Source organism: Osmerus eperlanus, chromosome 2, assembly GCF_963692335.1.
Source record: "Osmerus eperlanus chromosome 2, fOsmEpe2.1, whole genome shotgun sequence".
Taxonomy (NCBI): Eukaryota; Metazoa; Chordata; class Actinopteri; order Osmeriformes; family Osmeridae; genus Osmerus; species Osmerus eperlanus.
The window spans coordinates 20,536,361-20,557,615 of record NC_085019.1 but is presented as its reverse complement, the minus strand read 5'-3'; the positions used below and the strand labels follow the sequence as shown (position 1 = coordinate 20,557,615).

Sequence of the window (21,255 nt, the reverse complement as noted above, 5' to 3'; positions counted from 1 at the left end):
GCTCCCAACAGGTACACACTCATGAACAATAAAACAGGGTTCTGTTTGGGTGCATTCATGCATGATCTTTTATTTATATGTTTGTGGAAAACCCCAATGACAAAATACATTAGTCACCCCAAAACAATCTTCAAGCACAGACTAATTCCATGCTCTGAAGCAATTAGATATTTTAACACTGGATTTCTGTCAGCAGCCATCAGTATACTGAATTTGTGCCAGAATAAGTGAAACCATGGGTATGTGGCCGACATGTAATGAGGTGCCGACTACGCCACCTAGTTGTAAGTCTAGAAACTCAATTGGTTCGTTCTGAGAGGGAGGAACCCGTGTGTTTGACCAAAGGAACAGTCAACAACCATAAACTATTGTATTTTAATAAGTAAAAGGTATTTACAAGCTTTCGAAATGTCTAAAAGTCTAAAAGAGAGAATGTCTCAGTCTAACAGCGTCACCCGTGTGTGCTGACTGGTAGCCTCGTCCGTAGGTCTCCTTCCGTAATCCGGATCACTGTCTTTCGGTCCTCTGATTACCTCGGTTCCCGTCTCGTTCCCACAGCGTCGTCCGGGTGTGCCGACTGATAGCCACGTCCTTAGATCTCCCTCCGTTCCCTTGATTGTCCCGATCGGGTTCTCCGTGACTTCGTCGGTGGTCTATCTCTCCTGTTTCCCCGTGACTTCCTCGTTTTATAGGCCAGGTAGCCCACCCCAACTGCACTCCAATTGGTCCCTTCCCTTATTGTCAATTAGGCCCAATTGCGCTCCAATTGATCCCTTCCCTTATTGTCAATCAGGCTTGGTGATTCCGGAGGTACAGCTCCGCTGTCAAAAGAAAAGCAAAACAACCACACAGCAACCAAACAAAGCACACCACTGCAAACCAAATAATAACCCAGTTAACTAATTATACAAATACACCCTGTACCTCACTTTCAAGCCTGTGACAGGTTCGGTACTATACATTGAATACCATGATAGAAACGTGGAACCAATACATCTGTTCTTCAAAATGAAGTTTTGAGCAAGTTCTTTTTAAAGAAAGCTCTTTCTGAAAGCATGTTTAGAATCTGAAATATACAATATATATGTACTATTAGGGCTTTTGTTCATAAAAGCAATTTGTGGGAACAGTTCAACTGTCAATACTCCATTTGTTTGTGCCGCTGTGTCTAATTGTTCTAACCTTTTTTTGCAGGCTCTGAGGACACTTCTAGTTGAAACTTAAAAGCAATATCCAATAATCACCATGTTCAGTACTATCACACTAGTCATTTTTGTAACAATACATACTGTGTACAGTAACAGTATTAGTGACTATGTTAAGATTGTGGAAAAGTCATTGTCTATGTTTTGGATTATGCTACAACGTATATAATCTCACCTGGACTTTCGTCACCTTTGGAAGTCTCCAGAGGTTTTGTGTTTTGTCTGTTTTAGATCCTACAGATCTTCCCTAAACCAGTAGAGCAGGTCCTATGGTGTCACACACTAAGGAATGTAACCTGCCAACCGCAGGGTTTAGTGCAGCCAGCAGCATACCTTTACTGAAAACTGAACACAACTCTATTGTACATTGTATTGTTGTAAAATAGGATTCAATCAATCTACTTGTGGAATGGATTTGGAACCAATGACCCTTCACTGTGAGATAAACTACATCTAACCCATGTGCACTGTCAGTGGCATGCCAAGTCAGACTGCAGGATAAGTTTGCAACGAACAAGTTTGAAACTTTTATGTACTGACATAGCTTAGACAATGTAACACCTTTTCACTGAAAGTTGTTTATGACAGTATTACACTCTGTAAGGTGAAGACATAATAATTGACTGACTGTAGTGTAAGGCTGGGTGTCACCTTGCCCCCACCACTCATATGCTAAAATCTGGAGCTGCTGGACAGAGTTTCTACATGATGGCTCTCACATCTCATTGTGTAACTTACTGTAGCATTGCTAGTCATATGTTGATAAGTAAGAGTCAATATGCGGTGTGATTGATTGTTCTTGGGTATAAAGAGAATTGTGAAGCATTATTCTCTGGATTCTTCATCTCCTGAGACCTTCTCCTCAGCTCTGGCTTGTCCTAATCGAGAGTTAACCTTAATTTTGTAACATGTTTGCCTTGTAATTGATTTCATTCATTTGCAATGTTATTTAATTTAACACAGTTAACACTTTTTAACTTTTGACCGTTCTTGCTCTGATTTAACCCGTATAGTCTGTAATTCTATTGGTATATGTCACATGGCCTTTCAGGGGTGACCTTGAGCCTACAAAGACACTGGAATCGGGCCATGAACATCCCAATGATCATGCCTGGCTCATGCTCTGCAGTTGACTGGAGCACTGAAGTGTTTTGTCCTTCATTAACGGAGTGACTAAATTCAGCTGAGTTCTGGATTTTTATAAGTATTGTCAATATGCAGATTGAGAGAGAAAACTATAAATCTGACAATAAATGACAACACATCACCAGGCTTAGGTCTCAATCATGTCTCTCTCAGCTCTGAAGGCTGGAGGACCATCTTTTATAGGGCACAAGAATGTAAACATAGATAGTGACAGTTAGGCAGTAATGGTGTTACAACAATCAAAGAGAAAGAAATTCACAGCTCCCCGCTATTGACGAGAGCGCCTCTTCTCTGGAATAAACTACCCGTCTCAATTAGGGAGTCTGATACTGTTTCGACGTTTAAAATTAGGTTAAAACGTTATTGTTTAGTCAATTCTACGACTGTTAAAGGTAAGTATGTTACTAGTTGGAGGCAACGGGGGACGGGTTGTTTCCATCCTTATTCTTTAAGTATAACTTATTTTAGAGTTCTCTTCCCCTGGAACAGATTTCATGTTCCAAATGAGGGGGGCTGTCGCTGTCTTGGTGTGTGGGGTTGCATCAAATTCCACTTTTTTGCTCTGTTAAATTGCTACACCAGTCCACACTTGACCGGTGGGGATCTCATTCTATTATGACTGTAACTGTTAGCTGCTCCTGGCATTGTCTAATCCCTGCTCTCCTCTCTCTGTCCCCCCACACACACATCCCTTGTGGTGTGGGGGGTTTGAGTTGTCAGCACCTGCCTGGTCGTCGGTCAGCCAACGCTGGACCTGGTCGCGAGTCTCCCGGTCCTGTCCTACATCTATAAAGTTGAATAATGGATTTTGGTGTTTTAAATACCCATCGACACTGTATGACTATGTTTAGCCTGTGTTCTGCTCCTCTCTCCCACCAACCGTCTCTGGAGGAGGGGATCCCTCTCTGAATTGCTCCTCCCAAGGTTTCTTCCATTTTTTTTCTCCTGTTGAGAGTTTTTTGGGAGTTTTTCCTTGTCTTCCTTGAGGGTTTAGGTTGGTTGAGGGGCAGTTCTATGGGCATATGTGAAGCCCTCTGTGACATGCTTGCGTGTAAAAAGGGTTATACAAATACATTTGATTTGATTTGATTATTGACCACTCTCAGGGCAGAGAGGGATCATAGTTGGAGCTCTCCTTGTAGTCATCACAAGGGACGTTTACCCAGTACTTTCTCCTGACGCCGAACATCTATTCAACCTGACACATAGACACAATCTACACTTGTTAGTAGCAAACATATTAACTAGTATCCAATGACTAGTTCTATTGATTAGGGAAAGTTCTATTGATTGGTGAATAACGTAAGTACACAGGAAATCCTCCACAGTACCCTCTGTCACCAAGCAGGTAACCATCAAAATCTCCCATGATAATACGAGGATACAGTTTGCATTTTCAGTTGCAATAGGAGGAAACAAAATATACATTATAATAGGATATATATATAGAAATTCACCAAGAGCAAATCTAGCGGTCAGTGTACACTCACAAAATATTTGCGAATCATTCACAGACCCAGGACACTTCCACGTTGCTGATGATGTGGGTTGGAGTATGAAGCTGCAGTTGCTGTATTGTGAAGTATCTTTCATTTAGAATGCTAATGCTACTATTTAGGTGCTACATTTACTGGTCAGGGCCTCTTGCTAGAGACAGGCAGGAGCCAGAGAGTATTGGGCAAGACCTGTCAAGAATACAAATATGCTGACCACATGCTGTGCCCTGTAAGGAAAATGTATATAGAAACTATATTTGACCCACTATACTGCATTGTATATAAGGCCTTCTGTAACTCATGGCCTCACTCATGTGACCACTTTGCCTGGACTGGTTTAAATGATCCAAGCTCACTCTAATAAACCAAGTCAACCCTTTTAAAATGTTGTCCATCTTTCCAGCCATCATGACATCATCCCAACACTTCCTATTCACATAATCTCCTTAATTTACTGATGGAGCTGTGATAGGAATTTAAGTGCCATCTATGTAGCCAATCACACCTGGAAATCCTAAAATATATCAAATTAACTGATTAGTGCATCAAGTCTCAAATCAATACTACATAAATAAATGAATGCTTAAACTGGCAACTGCAATTCTATGGAATTCTTTTTTGATGTGTCTTGTGGGTCAGTGATTGGGAAACAGTACAAAACTATTCAGAAAACATTTCAGTGCAAGAGTCAGAACAAGAGTCACATTTCTAACAGTACGACAGACCCGGCCCAAGCCCGGCCTTGGAAATATGCTCAGCGTCAGTAATGTTATGTGGAGAACTCCCGTTGACAAAAAACAAGTGCATCACAAATAATTTGTTCCAAACTGAGAGCATGTCCATGATGAGTCATATGAACAATATGAGGGATGAGAATAGTGTTCAAATGAATGATTGATTTGTGCAGAAAAAACACTAATGGATAATTATCAGGAAATTATCAAACATATAAGTGGCGTCTGATCAACTCATGTCCTGCTTCTGCAGCCGAGTCCTCCTCTTCTCCTCCAGCTCCTTCTGGATCTTATAGATCTTCTCGGCTAACAGGTGGTAGTACTCATCCTGGGACCGAGAGAGGAGGTATGCATTAGGGAGTATTTCCCCTCTCTAATATTATCACTCTACCTGTCTGTGCAACACCAAGACTCATTCATGTGATTGAGTGTGTCTGTGTGTGTGTGTCTGAGTGTGTGCGCCCGAGTGTGTGCGTACATGTGTTCTTACCCTGCTGTAGGCCAACTTGTACATGTGATTGAATGCATGTGTGTATGTGTGGTAATAGTATTCCTACCCTGCTGTTGGCTGACTCGTACATGTCCCCCTCCACCTTCCTGGCGTAGGCCACCAGGTTCTCCATGCGCCGGTCCTTCTGCGCAGCCGGGTCCGGGGTGGGGAAGATGGCCTGCACACTGCTCACCCAACACACGCACAAACACAGAGAGACACATATAAGCCAAGTGGACACGGGTGTCCTCACCTGACCACACCTCCAACACTGCCTGGTCAGGGAGCGAGGCCAGGTTAATTACCTCAGTGGTGCACGAGCGGTGTGTCTTGCCAGTCTGACAATAAGAGTTATGTTCACAACGCTTTTACTGTATTTTTCTACATCTTTGATGTATTCTGGCTGTGAGGCAACTCGCAGACAGCAGTGCTCTAGGTCAACACTGCTATGGCATTTTGATTCAAAAGCTCTTTGGGTGTTGTTGGCTGACGTGGTCACCGTTCAGGTTTGTGCAGACTGTGCACGTGTGTTTTTTCATTCAAAAACGGTGCGTGTCTGGTGCAGTGAGGGCGGACTCACAGCTTATGGACGAGGTGGTTGCGCAGGTCCTGGGTGATGTCCTCATGCCAGGACTTCCTCATGCCCGCTGCTGAAGGAGGGGTTGCCGTGGGCATGGAGCACAGACAAAATAGACAAATGAATGGCCAGGTACACATACCTGATGAAGTTAAAACATCAAATAAATTGTAGAATCATTTGTTGTACACGAGACAAGTGAACCTGTGGCAATCAATAGCCTAAGTTATGGGTGCTTGATTGGGAATGATTCTTATGTTCAAAACAGTAGTCTACAAAGGTGCCAGTTTACAAAATATTTCTCAGATTTCAAATTGTGGGCCTATTGTTTAGATTGCTCATCGAGTGGTTTTGGACCGTGTACCTGCGGTGGCCATTGGTTTTTCTATTTTGATATCCGCGTTGACAAACGCAAAATGGGGCCGTAATATCGTTTTGTCACTTTAGTAACTCACATTTAGTAACACATTTAAGTATAACAGCTTGTTTTTTGTTTTTTTTGGGGTGGGGGGGGGGGGGGATAATGAAATAACCATATAAAACAAATGCTATAACGAGCCATTAATCGTTGTTTTGATTATTCCATATCCTTTTTACTGGTATCTGCAAACAAATAAAAACTAGGCGCGTAATATCGTTTTGTCCATTTCGGATGTCAGAACTGGATTATGGGGAAATGCTTGGATTGTTTTATTTTATTTTGGAATAATGGAATAACCATATAACACAAATGGTATTAAGAGTCATTTACTCGTTTGTTTGATTGGCCGTATTATGCATACTGGCACTCGTGAAAAGGAGAGAGAGGGGGAGAGATGTGCAATGATCGGAGGTGTTATTATTTCCAAACACCAGATGGCAGCAACGACTATCTTTTTTTTAACCTGTGATCTGTAGGCCTACTATCTTGACGACACAGCAGCAGGTTCTTTAGTAGAAGACACACACACCAAACTGTATGCACATGTTGACCGAGTTTGCTAGTTGCTACTAAGTTAATAAACAATGATCTTTGATGAACCCAAGTTTAATATATATTAGAAACATTACAAGGCGGGGCTCCAGTGTGTGTTCAAACAAGGCCAAAAGTGCCATAAGGTATCAGTTGAAAAAGACAATCACACCCGTCAAAGTAACCCTCCCCCCACCTCAATTACCTAAATAATCTATATACTACAACAGCATTATAGATCCCTGAAATTCAGTTATGGCTTTTGATTTTGGAGTGCCACCCCAAGATTTTCAGTTGCCCCATCTGGCCACTCCTATAAAACATTTCTGGGGGCGCCACTGCTTTTGCCTGTTAATGCCTGCACTGCAGTGAAGAAAACTATATGACAACAATAATGTTTAATGTAACTGGCCCCTCTAACAGAACCTCTGGCCCCAATGTAACTGCCCCCCTCCCTCCCTCCCCAGAAGATGGGAAACTGAACAGTGTATTAGCATGAACCAAATAATGCCAATACCAATGGAATTACAGTTATTTGACTCTAAGGGTCAAATCAGAGCAAGAATGGTCAAAGTAAGGTTACATGAAATATACATTTAATAACATTGCAAATGAATGAAATCAATTACAAGGCAAACGTGTTACAAAATGAAGGTAAACTCTTACCTACGCTACCATGATTATTGTAAACCAGAGATAAAAAGCAATATGTGAGGAAGGAGAAGGACTAGCCAGAGCTGAGGAGAAGGCCTGAGGAGATGAAGAATCCACAGAACAATGCTTCACAATTCCCTTTATACACAAGAACAACCAATCAGACCACATATTGACCCTTACTTATCAACATATGACTGGCAATGCTACAGTAAGTTACACAATGAGATGTGAGAGCCATCAAGTAGAGACCCCGTCCAGCAACTCCAGGTTTTAGCATATGAGAGGTGGGGGCAGGATGACACCCAGCCTTACATATGCATACATATTTAAAATATACAGAAATATCAGTTGCAAAATGTAAGTACACCAATGAAAATTCTCCAAATGTTTGGATGTTTGATATTAGTTTAAACAATAGGTTTGGAGGTGATATAGTAAAATTAAAAAAAATAAAAACGCCCCCAGCGTGGCAAGCACACCTCACAATTTCCCTGAAATTGTACTCTCTCTAGTTATGCAAGTATTGTATGTTTGTCTTTGAAAATCAACTAGTCACATTCAGTTAAAAATGTTTTAGAGGTAAAGTTACAAATTATTTCCATCTCAGATTGGCAAACAGCATGGGCAAATGTTCAATCTAAAACTCAAAAGTGGTTGACAGGTCATCCCTCATTTTCTCCTGTAGCATTTGCTTGTTCTCCTTCCTTTGATTCTCTTTCTCTTTATTCATCTCTCTCTCTCTTTCTCTTTTTCCTCTCTTTCTTCTTCTCTTTCTGTAGCTCCCTCTTCTGCCTCCTGCTCTCCTTCACACTCCTCTGCTCCACTCTTGATTTCTCCTCGTTCTCGTTCTCCTTCTCTCTTTGTCTCTCCTGCTCCTGTTTGTCCTGGTCATGCAGAAAGGTCAGTATCTCATTGGCTTCCTTGGAATGCTGTGTGCTCCACCATTCAGCTATTAGCCTCAACTTTTTTTCTGCCTTGTGTTTTTCACCTGTATGAACTGGAATTTGATAGGCTGCTTTCAACTGTGTGACAGTTGCGCTCAGGCTCCTGATTTCATACATCAAGAAACACCCATAGGAGCATAGCACATGCTGCCGCTCAAACTCCCCCAGGCTCTGGTCCTTCTCCAGGGAGATGAAGATCTTAGTAGCCTCTTCCATCTGCAGGTTTTGACCGTAGGCCTCTGCCAACTTCACACGAGCCGAGATGTTGGAAGACTGTAGCTCCACAGCTCTTGAGAAGTGATGTATGCTCTCTGCAGTTTCGTTGTCAAGCATGCTTTCCGACGCAACCTGCTTCATCCTCGCACGCTGCCTCCTCTCCTCCAGCATCTGGAAGAGCAGCCACTGGTGGCACAGGCCTGTCTGGTAGTGCAGAAAGAAGGATGTGGGAGTGACCTCCAGAGCCTTCCTTAGAACATCCAAAGACTCCTTAATGGATCCCTCCATTTTAAAGAACTTGGTTAAATGGTTGGTAACCAGAAGAGAATCTGGGGACAGGCTCAGGACCTGCTTGACAAGTGCCATGGCTTCCTGTCTGTCCTTGTCCTGGCTTTGCAGTTTTAGGGCTAAGAGGGCCATAACCTCCACATTTTCAGGCTCCAGGACCAGGGCCTTCCTTAGCTGGCTGGTTACCTTGCTGGTCTCCTCTTCTCCCTGTACCTTGCCCTTTAACCTACCATCTAGTCTGTACAGCACCACAGCATAGCCCACATTGAAAGACACGCTCTGTGCTTTTGAGCAATTGAATATATCTCTTGTTCTGCCTGTTTTGTGATATACATGCCTAAAAGGTGCCTAATATTTATATACTGATATAAAATCGGCATTATAATTATTAGTACTATGATGATTTTTGAGTTGGCAATTTTTTGGTGCCCCCTCAGGACTTGGTGCCCTACGCACAGCGCGTAGTGCGCGTTATGGGAGCGGCGGTACTGAGTACAATATTGATTATTTAACAGTTAATTTACTCTCAGGGGGAATGTCCTTGCTTATACACTTCTGCCTCCTATTTTCTGAAACAGAAAATATCAAAAGAATAGACAAGTGTAAATAAAACAGGTGTTAATCCTTAAATATTATCATTTGGCCTAAATAAGCTTTGCACAGAGACTTGTTGATGTTGTTGCATCAGCACTGTTTATGTAGCATAAACGTATCGTATAAAATGTTATGGATGGGTTCTGTATTTGAGAGTACAGTAGGGATTCTCTGTGTGTTCGCATTTTTTCCGTCTTAAATATAAACAGAGGACATATACAGAAAACGCACTTGTTCCGGGAGTACAACGGTACTTAGGAATGGTTCGCTTGACCCGATGTTAGTTTCCTCAAGGATCACAATGACTCTTGCTTAGAGACTTGTTGCTCTTGTGGTTAGTGGTAACTGACTTAAATTTTTGTACTCGCTGTGATATATTGTTTTTATTATTGTTGCTTGCTTTTTCCACAGGTACACTTGCACTTATAGCAGTTCATGTTGTTTAATTGTAACTTGTTTAACTACATGCTCTTATGGTTCTTCCCTTTGGCACTTATTTTTGTTGTTCACAATGTGTGCTTCATGTTTTGGCTACTCGCAATGTTTTGTGGCTATCTCGTTATGATCAGTGACCTATGCACTTTGTAAAGCTCTCTCTTGGAAGTCGCTTTGGATAAAAGCGTCTGCTAAATGAATAAATGTAAATGTAAAACAACTTACGCCTAAACAGAAATTGTATAGGTTATGTTGCACCATGAGACAAGTGAGTCTGTGTCATCAATAAGTTATGGGTGTGTGATTGGGAATGCAAGTTTTAATAAAAACTATGTCTATAAACATGCCAGTTTACAAATATGTCTCAGATTTACAATTGTATTGTTTGGATTACTCACCAAGAGGTTTGGGAGACTCCGCCATTTTATGTCATCAGAAAACAAGGAAGTGAAAGTGAAGGTTTAAACTCATTCAGTTAACCCATTCCTGTCAAGGTAGCAGGCTAATGCATGCAGTTTTTGTTGCAAGCAGGAAAGCATCTATCATGCATGTGCATGTAGTCTGTCAATCTAAATAGAGCTTAATCAATTTTACAAATATTTTAAGAACTGGTAGAGGTGTCCCCTCACCAGGATTCTCTGGCAATTTCAGTCTAATCACTGGAGTTTTTTTCTTAAAAGCTCTTTTCTAGTTTCTCATCTCATTCCCTTGCCTACTATTAGGATACAAAACCTCATATTAGGTCAGTAGTCCACACAGCTGGGGCATCTTAAAAAGTCCACTTGTAACAGCAGCAGGTTAGATCCAATAAATATCAGTGCTCCCAACAGGTACACACTCATGAACAATAAAACAGGGTTCTGTTTGGGTGCATTCATGCATGATCTTTTATTTATATGTTTGTGGAAAACCCCAATGACAAAATACATTAGTCACCCCAAAACAATCTTCAAGCACAGACTAATTCCATGCTCTGAAGCAATTAGATATTTTAACACTGGATTTCTGTCAGCAGCCATCAGTATACTGAATTTGTGCCAGAATAAGTGAAACCATGGGTATGTGGCCGACATGTAATGAGGTGCCGACTACGCCACCTAGTTGTAAGTCTAGAAACTCAATTGGTTCGTTCTGAGAGGGAGGAACCCGTGTGTTTGACCAAAGGAACAGTCAACAACCATAAACTATTGTATTTTAATAAGTAAAAGGTATTTACAAGCTTTCGAAATGTCTAAAAGTCTAAAAGAGAGAATGTCTCAGTCTAACAGCGTCACCCGTGTGTGCTGACTGGTAGCCTCGTCCGTAGGTCTCCTTCCGTAATCCGGATCACTGTCTTTCGGTCCTCTGATTACCTCGGTTCCCGTCTCGTTCCCACAGCGTCGTCCGGGTGTGCCGACTGATAGCCACGTCCTTAGATCTCCCTCCGTTCCCTTGATTGTCCCGATCGGGTTCTCCGTGACTTCGTCGGTGGTCTATCTCTCCTGTTTCCCCGTGACTTCCTCGTTTTATAGGCCAGGTAGCCCACCCCAACTGCACTCCAATTGGTCCCTTCCCTTATTGTCAATTAGGCCCAATTGCGCTCCAATTGATCCCTTCCCTTATTGTCAATCAGGCTTGGTGATTCCGGAGGTACAGCTCCGCTGTCAAAAGAAAAGCAAAACAACCACACAGCAACCAAACAAAGCACACCACTGCAAACCAAATAATAACCCAGTTAACTAATTATACAAATACACCCTGTACCTCACTTTCAAGCCTGTGACAGGTTCGGTACTATACATTGAATACCATGATAGAAACGTGGAACCAATACATCTGTTCTTCAAAATGAAGTTTTGAGCAAGTTCTTTTTAAAGAAAGCTCTTTCTGAAAGCATGTTTAGAATCTGAAATATACAATATATATGTACTATTAGGGCTTTTGTTCATAAAAGCAATTTGTGGGAACAGTTCAACTGTCAATACTCCATTTGTTTGTGCCGCTGTGTCTAATTGTTCTAACCTTTTTTTGCAGGCTCTGAGGACACTTCTAGTTGAAACTTAAAAGCAATATCCAATAATCACCATGTTCAGTACTATCACACTAGTCATTTTTGTAACAATACATACTGTGTACAGTAACAGTATTAGTGACTATGTTAAGATTGTGGAAAAGTCATTGTCTATGTTTTGGATTATGCTACAACGTATATAATCTCACCTGGACTTTCGTCACCTTTGGAAGTCTCCAGAGGTTTTGTGTTTTGTCTGTTTTAGATCCTACAGATCTTCCCTAAACCAGTAGAGCAGGTCCTATGGTGTCACACACTAAGGAATGTAACCTGCCAACCGCAGGGTTTAGTGCAGCCAGCAGCATACCTTTACTGAAAACTGAACACAACTCTATTGTACATTGTATTGTTGTAAAATAGGATTCAATCAATCTACTTGTGGAATGGATTTGGAACCAATGACCCTTCACTGTGAGATAAACTACATCTAACCCATGTGCACTGTCAGTGGCATGCCAAGTCAGACTGCAGGATAAGTTTGCAACGAACAAGTTTGAAACTTTTATGTACTGACATAGCTTAGACAATGTAACACCTTTTCACTGAAAGTTGTTTATGACAGTATTACACTCTGTAAGGTGAAGACATAATAATTGACTGACTGTAGTGTAAGGCTGGGTGTCACCTTGCCCCCACCACTCATATGCTAAAATCTGGAGCTGCTGGACAGAGTTTCTACTTGATGGCTCTCACATCTCATTGTGTAACTTACTGTAGCATTGCTAGTCATATGTTGATAAGTAAGAGTCAATATGCGGTGTGATTGATTGTTCTTGGGTATAAAGAGAATTGTGAAGCATTATTCTCTGGATTCTTCATCTCCTGAGACCTTCTCCTCAGCTCTGGCTTGTCCTAATCGAGAGTTAACCTTAATTTTGTAACATGTTTGCCTTGTAATTGATTTCATTCATTTGCAATGTTATTTAATTTAACACAGTTAACACTTTTTAACTTTTGACCGTTCTTGCTCTGATTTAACCCGTATAGTCTGTAATTCTATTGGTATATGTCACATGGCCTTTCAGGGGTGACCTTGAGCCTACAAAGACACTGGAATCGGGCCATGAACATCCCAATGATCATGCCTGGCTCATGCTCTGCAGTTGACTGGAGCACTGAAGTGTTTTGTCCTTCATTAACGGAGTGACTAAATTCAGCTGAGTTCTGGATTTTTATAAGTATTGTCAATATGCAGATTGAGAGAGAAAACTATAAATCTGACAATAAATGACAACACATCACCAGGCTTAGGTCTCAATCATGTCTCTCTCAGCTCTGAAGGCTGGAGGACCATCTTTTATAGGGCACAAGAATGTAAACATAGATAGTGACAGTTAGGCAGTAATGGTGTTACAACAATCAAAGAGAAAGAAATTCACAGCTCCCCGCTATTGACGAGAGCGCCTCTTCTCTGGAATAAACTACCCGTCTCAATTAGGGAGTCTGATACTGTTTCGACGTTTAAAATTAGGTTAAAACGTTATTGTTTAGTCAATTCTACGACTGTTAAAGGTAAGTATGTTACTAGTTGGAGGCAACGGGGGACGGGTTGTTTCCATCCTTATTCTTTAAGTATAACTTATTTTAGAGTTCTCTTCCCCTGGAACAGATTTCATGTTCCAAATGAGGGGGGCTGTCGCTGTCTTGGTGTGTGGGGTTGCATCAAATTCCACTTTTTTGCTCTGTTAAATTGCTACACCAGTCCACACTTGACCGGTGGGGATCTCATTCTATTATGACTGTAACTGTTAGCTGCTCCTGGCATTGTCTAATCCCTGCTCTCCTCTCTCTGTCCCCCCACACACACATCCCTTGTGGTGTGGGGGGTTTGAGTTGTCAGCACCTGCCTGGTCGTCGGTCAGCCAACGCTGGACCTGGTCGCGAGTCTCCCGGTCCTGTCCTACATCTATAAAGTTGAATAATGGATTTTGGTGTTTTAAATACCCATCGACACTGTATGACTATGTTTAGCCTGTGTTCTGCTCCTCTCTCCCACCAACCGTCTCTGGAGGAGGGGATCCCTCTCTGAATTGCTCCTCCCAAGGTTTCTTCCATTTTTTTTCTCCTGTTGAGAGTTTTTTGGGAGTTTTTCCTTGTCTTCCTTGAGGGTTTAGGTTGGTTGAGGGGCAGTTCTATGGGCATATGTGAAGCCCTCTGTGACATGCTTGCGTGTAAAAAGGGTTATACAAATACATTTGATTTGATTTGATTATTGACCACTCTCAGGGCAGAGAGGGATCATAGTTGGAGCTCTCCTTGTAGTCATCACAAGGGACGTTTACCCAGTACTTTCTCCTGACGCCGAACATCTATTCAACCTGACACATAGACACAATCTACACTTGTTAGTAGCAAACATATTAACTAGTATCCAATGACTAGTTCTATTGATTAGGGAAAGTTCTATTGATTGGTGAATAACGTAAGTACACAGGAAATCCTCCACAGTACCCTCTGTCACCAAGCAGGTAACCATCAAAATCTCCCATGATAATACGAGGATACAGTTTGCATTTTCAGTTGCAATAGGAGGAAACAAAATATACATTATAATAGGATATATATATAGAAATTCACCAAGAGCAAATCTAGCGGTCAGTGTACACTCACAAAATATTTGCGAATCATTCACAGACCCAGGACACTTCCACGTTGCTGATGATGTGGGTTGGAGTATGAAGCTGCAGTTGCTGTATTGTGAAGTATCTTTCATTTAGAATGCTAATGCTACTATTTAGGTGCTACATTTACTGGTCAGGGCCTCTTGCTAGAGACAGGCAGGAGCCAGAGAGTATTGGGCAAGACCTGTCAAGAATACAAATATGCTGACCACATGCTGTGCCCTGTAAGGAAAATGTATATAGAAACTATATTTGACCCACTATACTGCATTGTATATAAGGCCTTCTGTAACTCATGGCCTCACTCATGTGACCACTTTGCCTGGACTGGTTTAAATGATCCAAGCTCACTCTAATAAACCAAGTCAACCCTTTTAAAATGTTGTCCATCTTTCCAGCCATCATGACATCATCCCAACACTTCCTATTCACATAATCTCCTTAATTTACTGATGGAGCTGTGATAGGAATTTAAGTGCCATCTATGTAGCCAATCACACCTGGAAATCCTAAAATATATCAAATTAACTGATTAGTGCATCAAGTCTCAAATCAATACTACATAAATAAATGAATGCTTAAACTGGCAACTGCAATTCTATGGAATTCTTTTTTGATGTGTCTTGTGGGTCAGTGATTGGGAAACAGTACAAAACTATTCAGAAAACATTTCAGTGCAAGAGTCAGAACAAGAGTCACATTTCTAACAGTACGACAGACCCGGCCCAAGCCCGGCCTTGGAAATATGCTCAGCGTCAGTAATGTTATGTGGAGAACTCCCGTTGACAAAAAACAAGTGCATCACAAATAATTTGTTCCAAACTGAGAGCATGTCCATGATGAGTCATATGAACAATATGAGGGATGAGAATAGTGTTCAAATGAATGATTGATTTGTGCAGAAAAAACACTAATGGATAATTATCAGGAAATTATCAAACATATAAGTGGCGTCTGATCAACTCATGTCCTGCTTCTGCAGCCGAGTCCTCCTCTTCTCCTCCAGCTCCTTCTGGATCTTATAGATCTTCTCGGCTAACAGGTGGTAGTACTCATCCTGGGACCGAGAGAGGAGGTATGCATTAGGGAGTATTTCCCCTCTCTAATATTATCACTCTACCTGTCTGTGCAACACCAAGACTCATTCATGTGATTGAGTGTGTCTGTGTGTGTGTGTCTGAGTGTGTGCGCCCGAGTGTGTGCGTACATGTGTTCTTACCCTGCTGTAGGCCAACTTGTACATGTGATTGAATGCATGTGTGTATGTGTGGTAATAGTATTCCTACCCTGCTGTTGGCTGACTCGTACATGTCCCCCTCCACCTTCCTGGCGTAGGCCACCAGGTTCTCCATGCGCCGGTCCTTCTGCGCAGCCGGGTCCGGGGTGGGGAAGATGGCCTGCACACTGCTCACCCAACACACGCACAAACACAGAGAGACACATATAAGCCAAGTGGACACGGGTGTCCTCACCTGACCACACCTCCAACACTGCCTGGTCAGGGAGCGAGGCCAGGTTAATTACCTCAGTGGTGCACGAGCGGTGTGTCTTGCCAGTCTGACAATAAGAGTTATGTTCACAACGCTTTTACTGTATTTTTCTACATCTTTGATGTATTCTGGCTGTGAGGCAACTCGCAGACAGCAGTGCTCTAGGTCAACACTGCTATGGCATTTTGATTCAAAAGCTCTTTGGGTGTTGTTGGCTGACGTGGTCACCGTTCAGGTTTGTGCAGACTGTGCACGTGTGTTTTTTCATTCAAAAACGGTGCGTGTCTGGTGCAGTGAGGGCGGACTCACAGCTTATGGACGAGGTGGTTGCGCAGGTCCTGGGTGATGTCCTCATGCCAGGACTTCCTCATGCCCGCTGCTGAAGGAGGGGTTGCCGTGGGCATGGAGCACAGACAAAATAGACAAATGAATGGCCAGGTACACATACCTGATGAAGTTAAAACATCAAATAAATTGTAGAATCATTTGTTGTACACGAGACAAGTGAACCTGTGGCAATCAATAGCCTAAGTTATGGGTGCTTGATTGGGAATGATTCTTATGTTCAAAACAGTAGTCTACAAAGGTGCCAGTTTACAAAATATTTCTCAGATTTCAAATTGTGGGCCTATTGTTTAGATTGCTCATCGAGTGGTTTTGGACCGTGTACCTGCGGTGGCCATTGGTTTTTCTATTTTGATATCCGCGTTGACAAACGCAAAATGGGGCCGTAATATCGTTTTGTCACTTTAGTAACTCACATTTAGTAACACATTTAAGTATAACAGCTTGTTTTTTGTTTTTTTTGGGGTGGGGGGGGGGGGGGATAATGAAATAACCATATAAAACAAATGCTATAACGAGCCATTAATCGTTGTTTTGATTATTCCATATCCTTTTTACTGGTATCTGCAAACAAATAAAAACTAGGCGCGTAATATCGTTTTGTCCATTTCGGATGTCAGAACTGGATTATGGGGAAATGCTTGGATTGTTTTATTTTATTTTGGAATAATGGAATAACCATATAACACAAATGGTATTAAGAGTCATTTACTCGTTTGTTTGATTGGCCGTATTATGCATACTGGCACTCGTGAAAAGGAGAGAGAGGGGGAGAGATGTGCAATGATCGGAGGTGTTATTATTTCCAAACACCAGATGGCAGCAACGACTATCTTTTTTTTAACCTGTGATCTGTAGGCCTACTATCTTGACGACACAGCAGCAGGTTCTTTAGTAGAAGACACACACACCAAACTGTATGCACATGTTGACCGAGTTTGCTAGTTGCTACTAAGTTAATAAACAATGATCTTTGATGAACCCAAGTTTAATATATATTAGAAACATTACAAGGCGGGGCTCCAGTGTGTGTTCAAACAAGGCCAAAAGTGCCATAAGGTATCAGTTGAAAAAGACAATCACACCCGTCAAAGTAACCCTCCCCCCACCTCAATTACCTAAATAATCTATATACTACAACAGCATTATAGATCCCTGAAATTCAGTTATGGCTTTTGATTTTGGAGTGCCACCCCAAGATTTTCAGTTGCCCCATCTGGCCACTCCTATAAAACATTTCTGGGGGCGCCACTGCTTTTGCCTGTTAATGCCTGCACTGCAGTGAAGAAAACTATATGACAACAATAATGTTTAATGTAACTGGCCCCTCTAACAGAACCTCTGGCCCCAATGTAACTGCCCCCCTCCCTCCCTCCCCAGAAGATGGGAAACTGAACAGTGTATTAGCATGAACCAAATAATGCCAATACCAATGGAATTACAGTTATTTGACTCTAAGGGTCAAATCAGAGCAAGAATGGTCAAAGTAAGGTTACATGAAATATACATTTAATAACATTGCAAATGAATGAAATCAATTACAAGGCAAACGTGTTACAAAATGAAGGTAAACTCTTACCTACGCTACCATGATTATTGTAAACCAGAGATAAAAAGCAATATGTGAGGAAGGAGAAGGACTAGCCAGAGCTGAGGAGAAGGCCTGAGGAGATGAAGAATCCACAGAACAATGCTTCACAATTCCCTTTATACACAAGAACAACCAATCAGACCACATATTGACCCTTACTTATCAACATATGACTGGCAATGCTACAGTAAGTTACACAATGAGATGTGAGAGCCATCAAGTAGAGACCCCGTCCAGCAACTCCAGGTTTTAGCATATGAGAGGTGGGGGCAGGATGACACCCAGCCTTACATATGCATACATATTTAAAATATACAGAAATATCAGTTGCAAAATGTAAGTACACCAATGAAAATTCTCCAAATGTTTGGATGTTTGATATTAGTTTAAACAATAGGTTTGGAGGTGATATAGTAAAATTAAAAAAAATAAAAACGCCCCCAGCGTGGCAAGCACACCTCACAATTTCCCTGAAATTGTACTCTCTCTAGTTATGCAAGTATTGTATGTTTGTCTTTGAAAATCAACTAGTCACATTCAGTTAAAAATGTTTTAGAGGTAAAGTTACAAATTATTTCCATCTCAGATTGGCAAACAGCATGGGCAAATGTTCAATCTAAAACTCAAAAGTGGTTGACAGGTCATCCCTCATTTTCTCCTGTAGCATTTGCTTGTTCTCCTTCCTTTGATTCTCTTTCTCTTTATTCATCTCTCTCTCTCTTTCTCTTTTTCCTCTCTTTCTTCTTCTCTTTCTGTAGCTCCCTCTTCTGCCTCCTGCTCTCCTTCACACTCCTCTGCTCCACTCTTGATTTCTCCTCGTTCTCGTTCTCCTTCTCTCTTTGTCTCTCCTGCTCCTGTTTGTCCTGGTCATGCAGAAAGGTCAGTATCTCATTGGCTTCCTTGGAATGCTGTGTGCTCCACCATTCAGCTATTAGCCTCAACTTTTTTTCTGCCTTGTGTTTTTCACCTGTATGAACTGGAATTTGATAGGCTGCTTTCAACTGTGTGACAGTTGCGCTCAGGCTCCTGATTTCATACATCAAGAAACACCCATAGGAGCATAGCACATGCTGCCGCTCAAACTCCCCCAGGCTCTGGTCCTTCTCCAGGGAGATGAAGATCTTAGTAGCCTCTTCCATCTGCAGGTTTTGACCGTAGGCCTCTGCCAACTTCACACGAGCCGAGATGTTGGAAGACTGTAGCTCCACAGCTCTTGAGAAGTGATGTATGCTCTCTGCAGTTTCGTTGTCAAGCATGCTTTCCGACGCAACCTGCTTCATCCTCGCACGCTGCCTCCTCTCCTCCAGCATCTGGAAGAGCAGCCACTGGTGGCACAGGCCTGTCTGGTAGTGCAGAAAGAAGGATGTGGGAGTGACCTCCAGAGCCTTCCTTAGAACATCCAAAGACTCCTTAATGGATCCCTCCATTTTAAAGAACTTGGTTAAATGGTTGGTAACCAGAAGAGAATCTGGGGACAGGCTCAGGACCTGCTTGACAAGTGCCATGGCTTCCTGTCTGTCCTTGTCCTGGCTTTGCAGTTTTAGGGCTAAGAGGGCCATAACCTCCACATTTTCAGGCTCCAGGACCAGGGCCTTCCTTAGCTGGCTGGTTACCTTGCTGGTCTCCTCTTCTCCCTGTACCTTGCCCTTTAACCTACCATCTAGTCTGTACAGCACCACAGCATAGCCCACATTGAAAGACACGCTCTGTGCTTTTGAGCAATTGAATATATCTCTTGTTCTGCCTGTTTTGTGATATACATGCCTAAAAGGTGCCTAATATTTATATACTGATATAAAATCGGCATTATAATTATTAGTACTATGATGATTTTTGAGTTGGCAATTTTTTGGTGCCCCCTCAGGACTTGGTGCCCTACGCACAGCGCGTAGTGCGCGTTATGGGAGCGGCGGTACTGAGTACAATATTGATTATTTAACAGTTAATTTACTCTCAGGGGGAATGTCCTTGCTTATACACTTCTGCCTCCTATTTTCTGAAACAGAAAATATCAAAAGAATAGACAAGTGTAAATAAAACAGGTGTTAATCCTTAAATATTATCATTTGGCCTAAATAAGCTTTGCACAGAGACTTGTTGATGTTGTTGCATCAGCACTGTTTATGTAGCATAAACGTATCGTATAAAATGTTATGGATGGGTTCTGTATTTGAGAGTACAGTAGGGATTCTCTGTGTGTTCGCATTTTTTCCGTCTTAAATATAAACAGAGGACATATACAGAAAACGCACTTGTTCCGGGAGTACAACGGTACTTAGGAATGGTTCGCTTGACCCGATGTTAGTTTCCTCAAGGATCACAATGACTCTTGCTTAGAGACTTGTTGCTCTTGTGGTTAGTGGTAACTGACTTAAATTTTTGTACTCGCTGTGATATATTGTTTTTATTATTGTTGCTTGCTTTTTCCACAGGTACACTTGCACTTATAGCAGTTCATGTTGTTTAATTGTAACTTGTTTAACTACATGCTCTTATGGTTCTTCCCTTTGGCACTTATTTTTGTTGTTCACAATGTGTGCTTCATGTTTTGGCTACTCGCAATGTTTTGTGGCTATCTCGTTATGATCAGTGACCTATGCACTTTGTAAAGCTCTCTCTTGGAAGTCGCTTTGGATAAAAGCGTCTGCTAAATGAATAAATGTAAATGTAAAACAACTTACGCCTAAACAGAAATTGTATAGGTTATGTTGCACCATGAGACAAGTGAGTCTGTGTCATCAATAAGTTATGGGTGTGTGATTGGGAATGCAAGTTTTAATAAAAACTATGTCTATAAACATGCCAGTTTACAAATATGTCTCAGATTTACAATTGTATTGTTTGGATTACTCACCAAGAGGTTTGGGAGACTCCGCCATTTTATGTCATCAGAAAACAAGGAAGTGAAAGTGAAGGTTTAAACTCATTCAGTTAACCCATTCCTGTCAAGGTAGCAGGCTAATGCATGCAGTTTTTGTTGCAAGCAGGAAAGCATCTATCATGCATGTGCATGTAGTCTGTCAATCTAAATAGAGCTTAATCAATTTTACAAATATTTTAAGAACTGGTAGAGGTGTCCCCTCACCAGGATTCTCTGGCAATTTCAGTCTAATCACTGGAGTTTTTTTCTTAAAAGCTCTTTTCTAGTTTCTCATCTCATTCCCTTGCCTACTATTAGGATACAAAACCTCATATTAGGTCAGTAGTCCACACAGCTGGGGCATCTTAAAAAGTCCACTTGTAACAGCAGCAGGTTAGATCCAATAAATATCAGTGCTCCCAACAGGTACACACTCATGAACAATAAAACAGGGTTCTGTTTGGGTGCATTCATGCATGATCTTTTATTTATATGTTTGTGGAAAACCCCAATGACAAAATACATTAGTCACCCCAAAACAATCTTCAAGCACAGACTAATTCC

The 21,255-nt window shown here is 41.7% G+C and overlaps 2 protein-coding genes across 2 annotated transcripts; both read right to left on the bottom strand.

Annotated features, from left to right (window-relative positions):
* Nucleotides 1-363: 363 nt before the first annotated feature.
* LOC134035268 (histone acetyltransferase p300-like) lies at nt 364-10,162 on the bottom strand. Its single transcript, XM_062480245.1, has 4 exons — nt 10,133-10,162; nt 5,652-5,721; nt 5,139-5,256; nt 364-4,909 (listed from the first exon to the last, which is right to left on the bottom strand). The coding sequence occupies exons 1-4, from the start codon at nt 10,155-10,157 to the stop codon at nt 4,811-4,813; spliced, it is 312 nt and encodes a 103-aa protein (XP_062336229.1). The 5' UTR covers nt 10,158-10,162; the 3' UTR covers nt 364-4,810.
* A 754-nt stretch (nt 10,163-10,916) lies between these two features.
* On the bottom strand, nt 10,917-20,715 carry LOC134035272 (histone acetyltransferase p300-like). The gene is made up of 4 exons (XM_062480257.1): nt 20,686-20,715; nt 16,205-16,274; nt 15,692-15,809; nt 10,917-15,462 (listed from the first exon to the last, which is right to left on the bottom strand). Exons 1-4 carry the CDS (start codon nt 20,708-20,710, stop codon nt 15,364-15,366), a joined length of 312 nt encoding a protein of 103 aa, XP_062336241.1. The 5' UTR covers nt 20,711-20,715; the 3' UTR covers nt 10,917-15,363.
* Between the last annotated feature and the right edge of the window lie 540 nt (nt 20,716-21,255).

Coding starts and splice junctions, on each gene's coding strand:
- LOC134035268 (XM_062480245.1), bottom strand. CDS start 10,157: ATGGCGGAGTCTCCCAAACCTCTTG. Junction 5,722..10,132: donor GGAGTCTCCCAAACCTCTTG/GTGAGTAATCCA, acceptor CCCCTCCTTCAG/CAGCGGGCATGAGGAAGTCC. Junction 4,910..5,138: donor ACGAGTCAGCCAACAGCAGG/GTAGGAATACTA, acceptor TCTCGGTCCCAG/GATGAGTACTACCACCTGTT.
- LOC134035272 (XM_062480257.1), bottom strand. CDS start 20,710: ATGGCGGAGTCTCCCAAACCTCTTG. Junction 15,810..16,204: donor AACCACCTCGTCCATAAGCT/GTGAGTCCGCCC, acceptor TTGGGTGAGCAG/TGTGCAGGCCATCTTCCCCA. Junction 15,463..15,691: donor ACGAGTCAGCCAACAGCAGG/GTAGGAATACTA, acceptor TCTCGGTCCCAG/GATGAGTACTACCACCTGTT.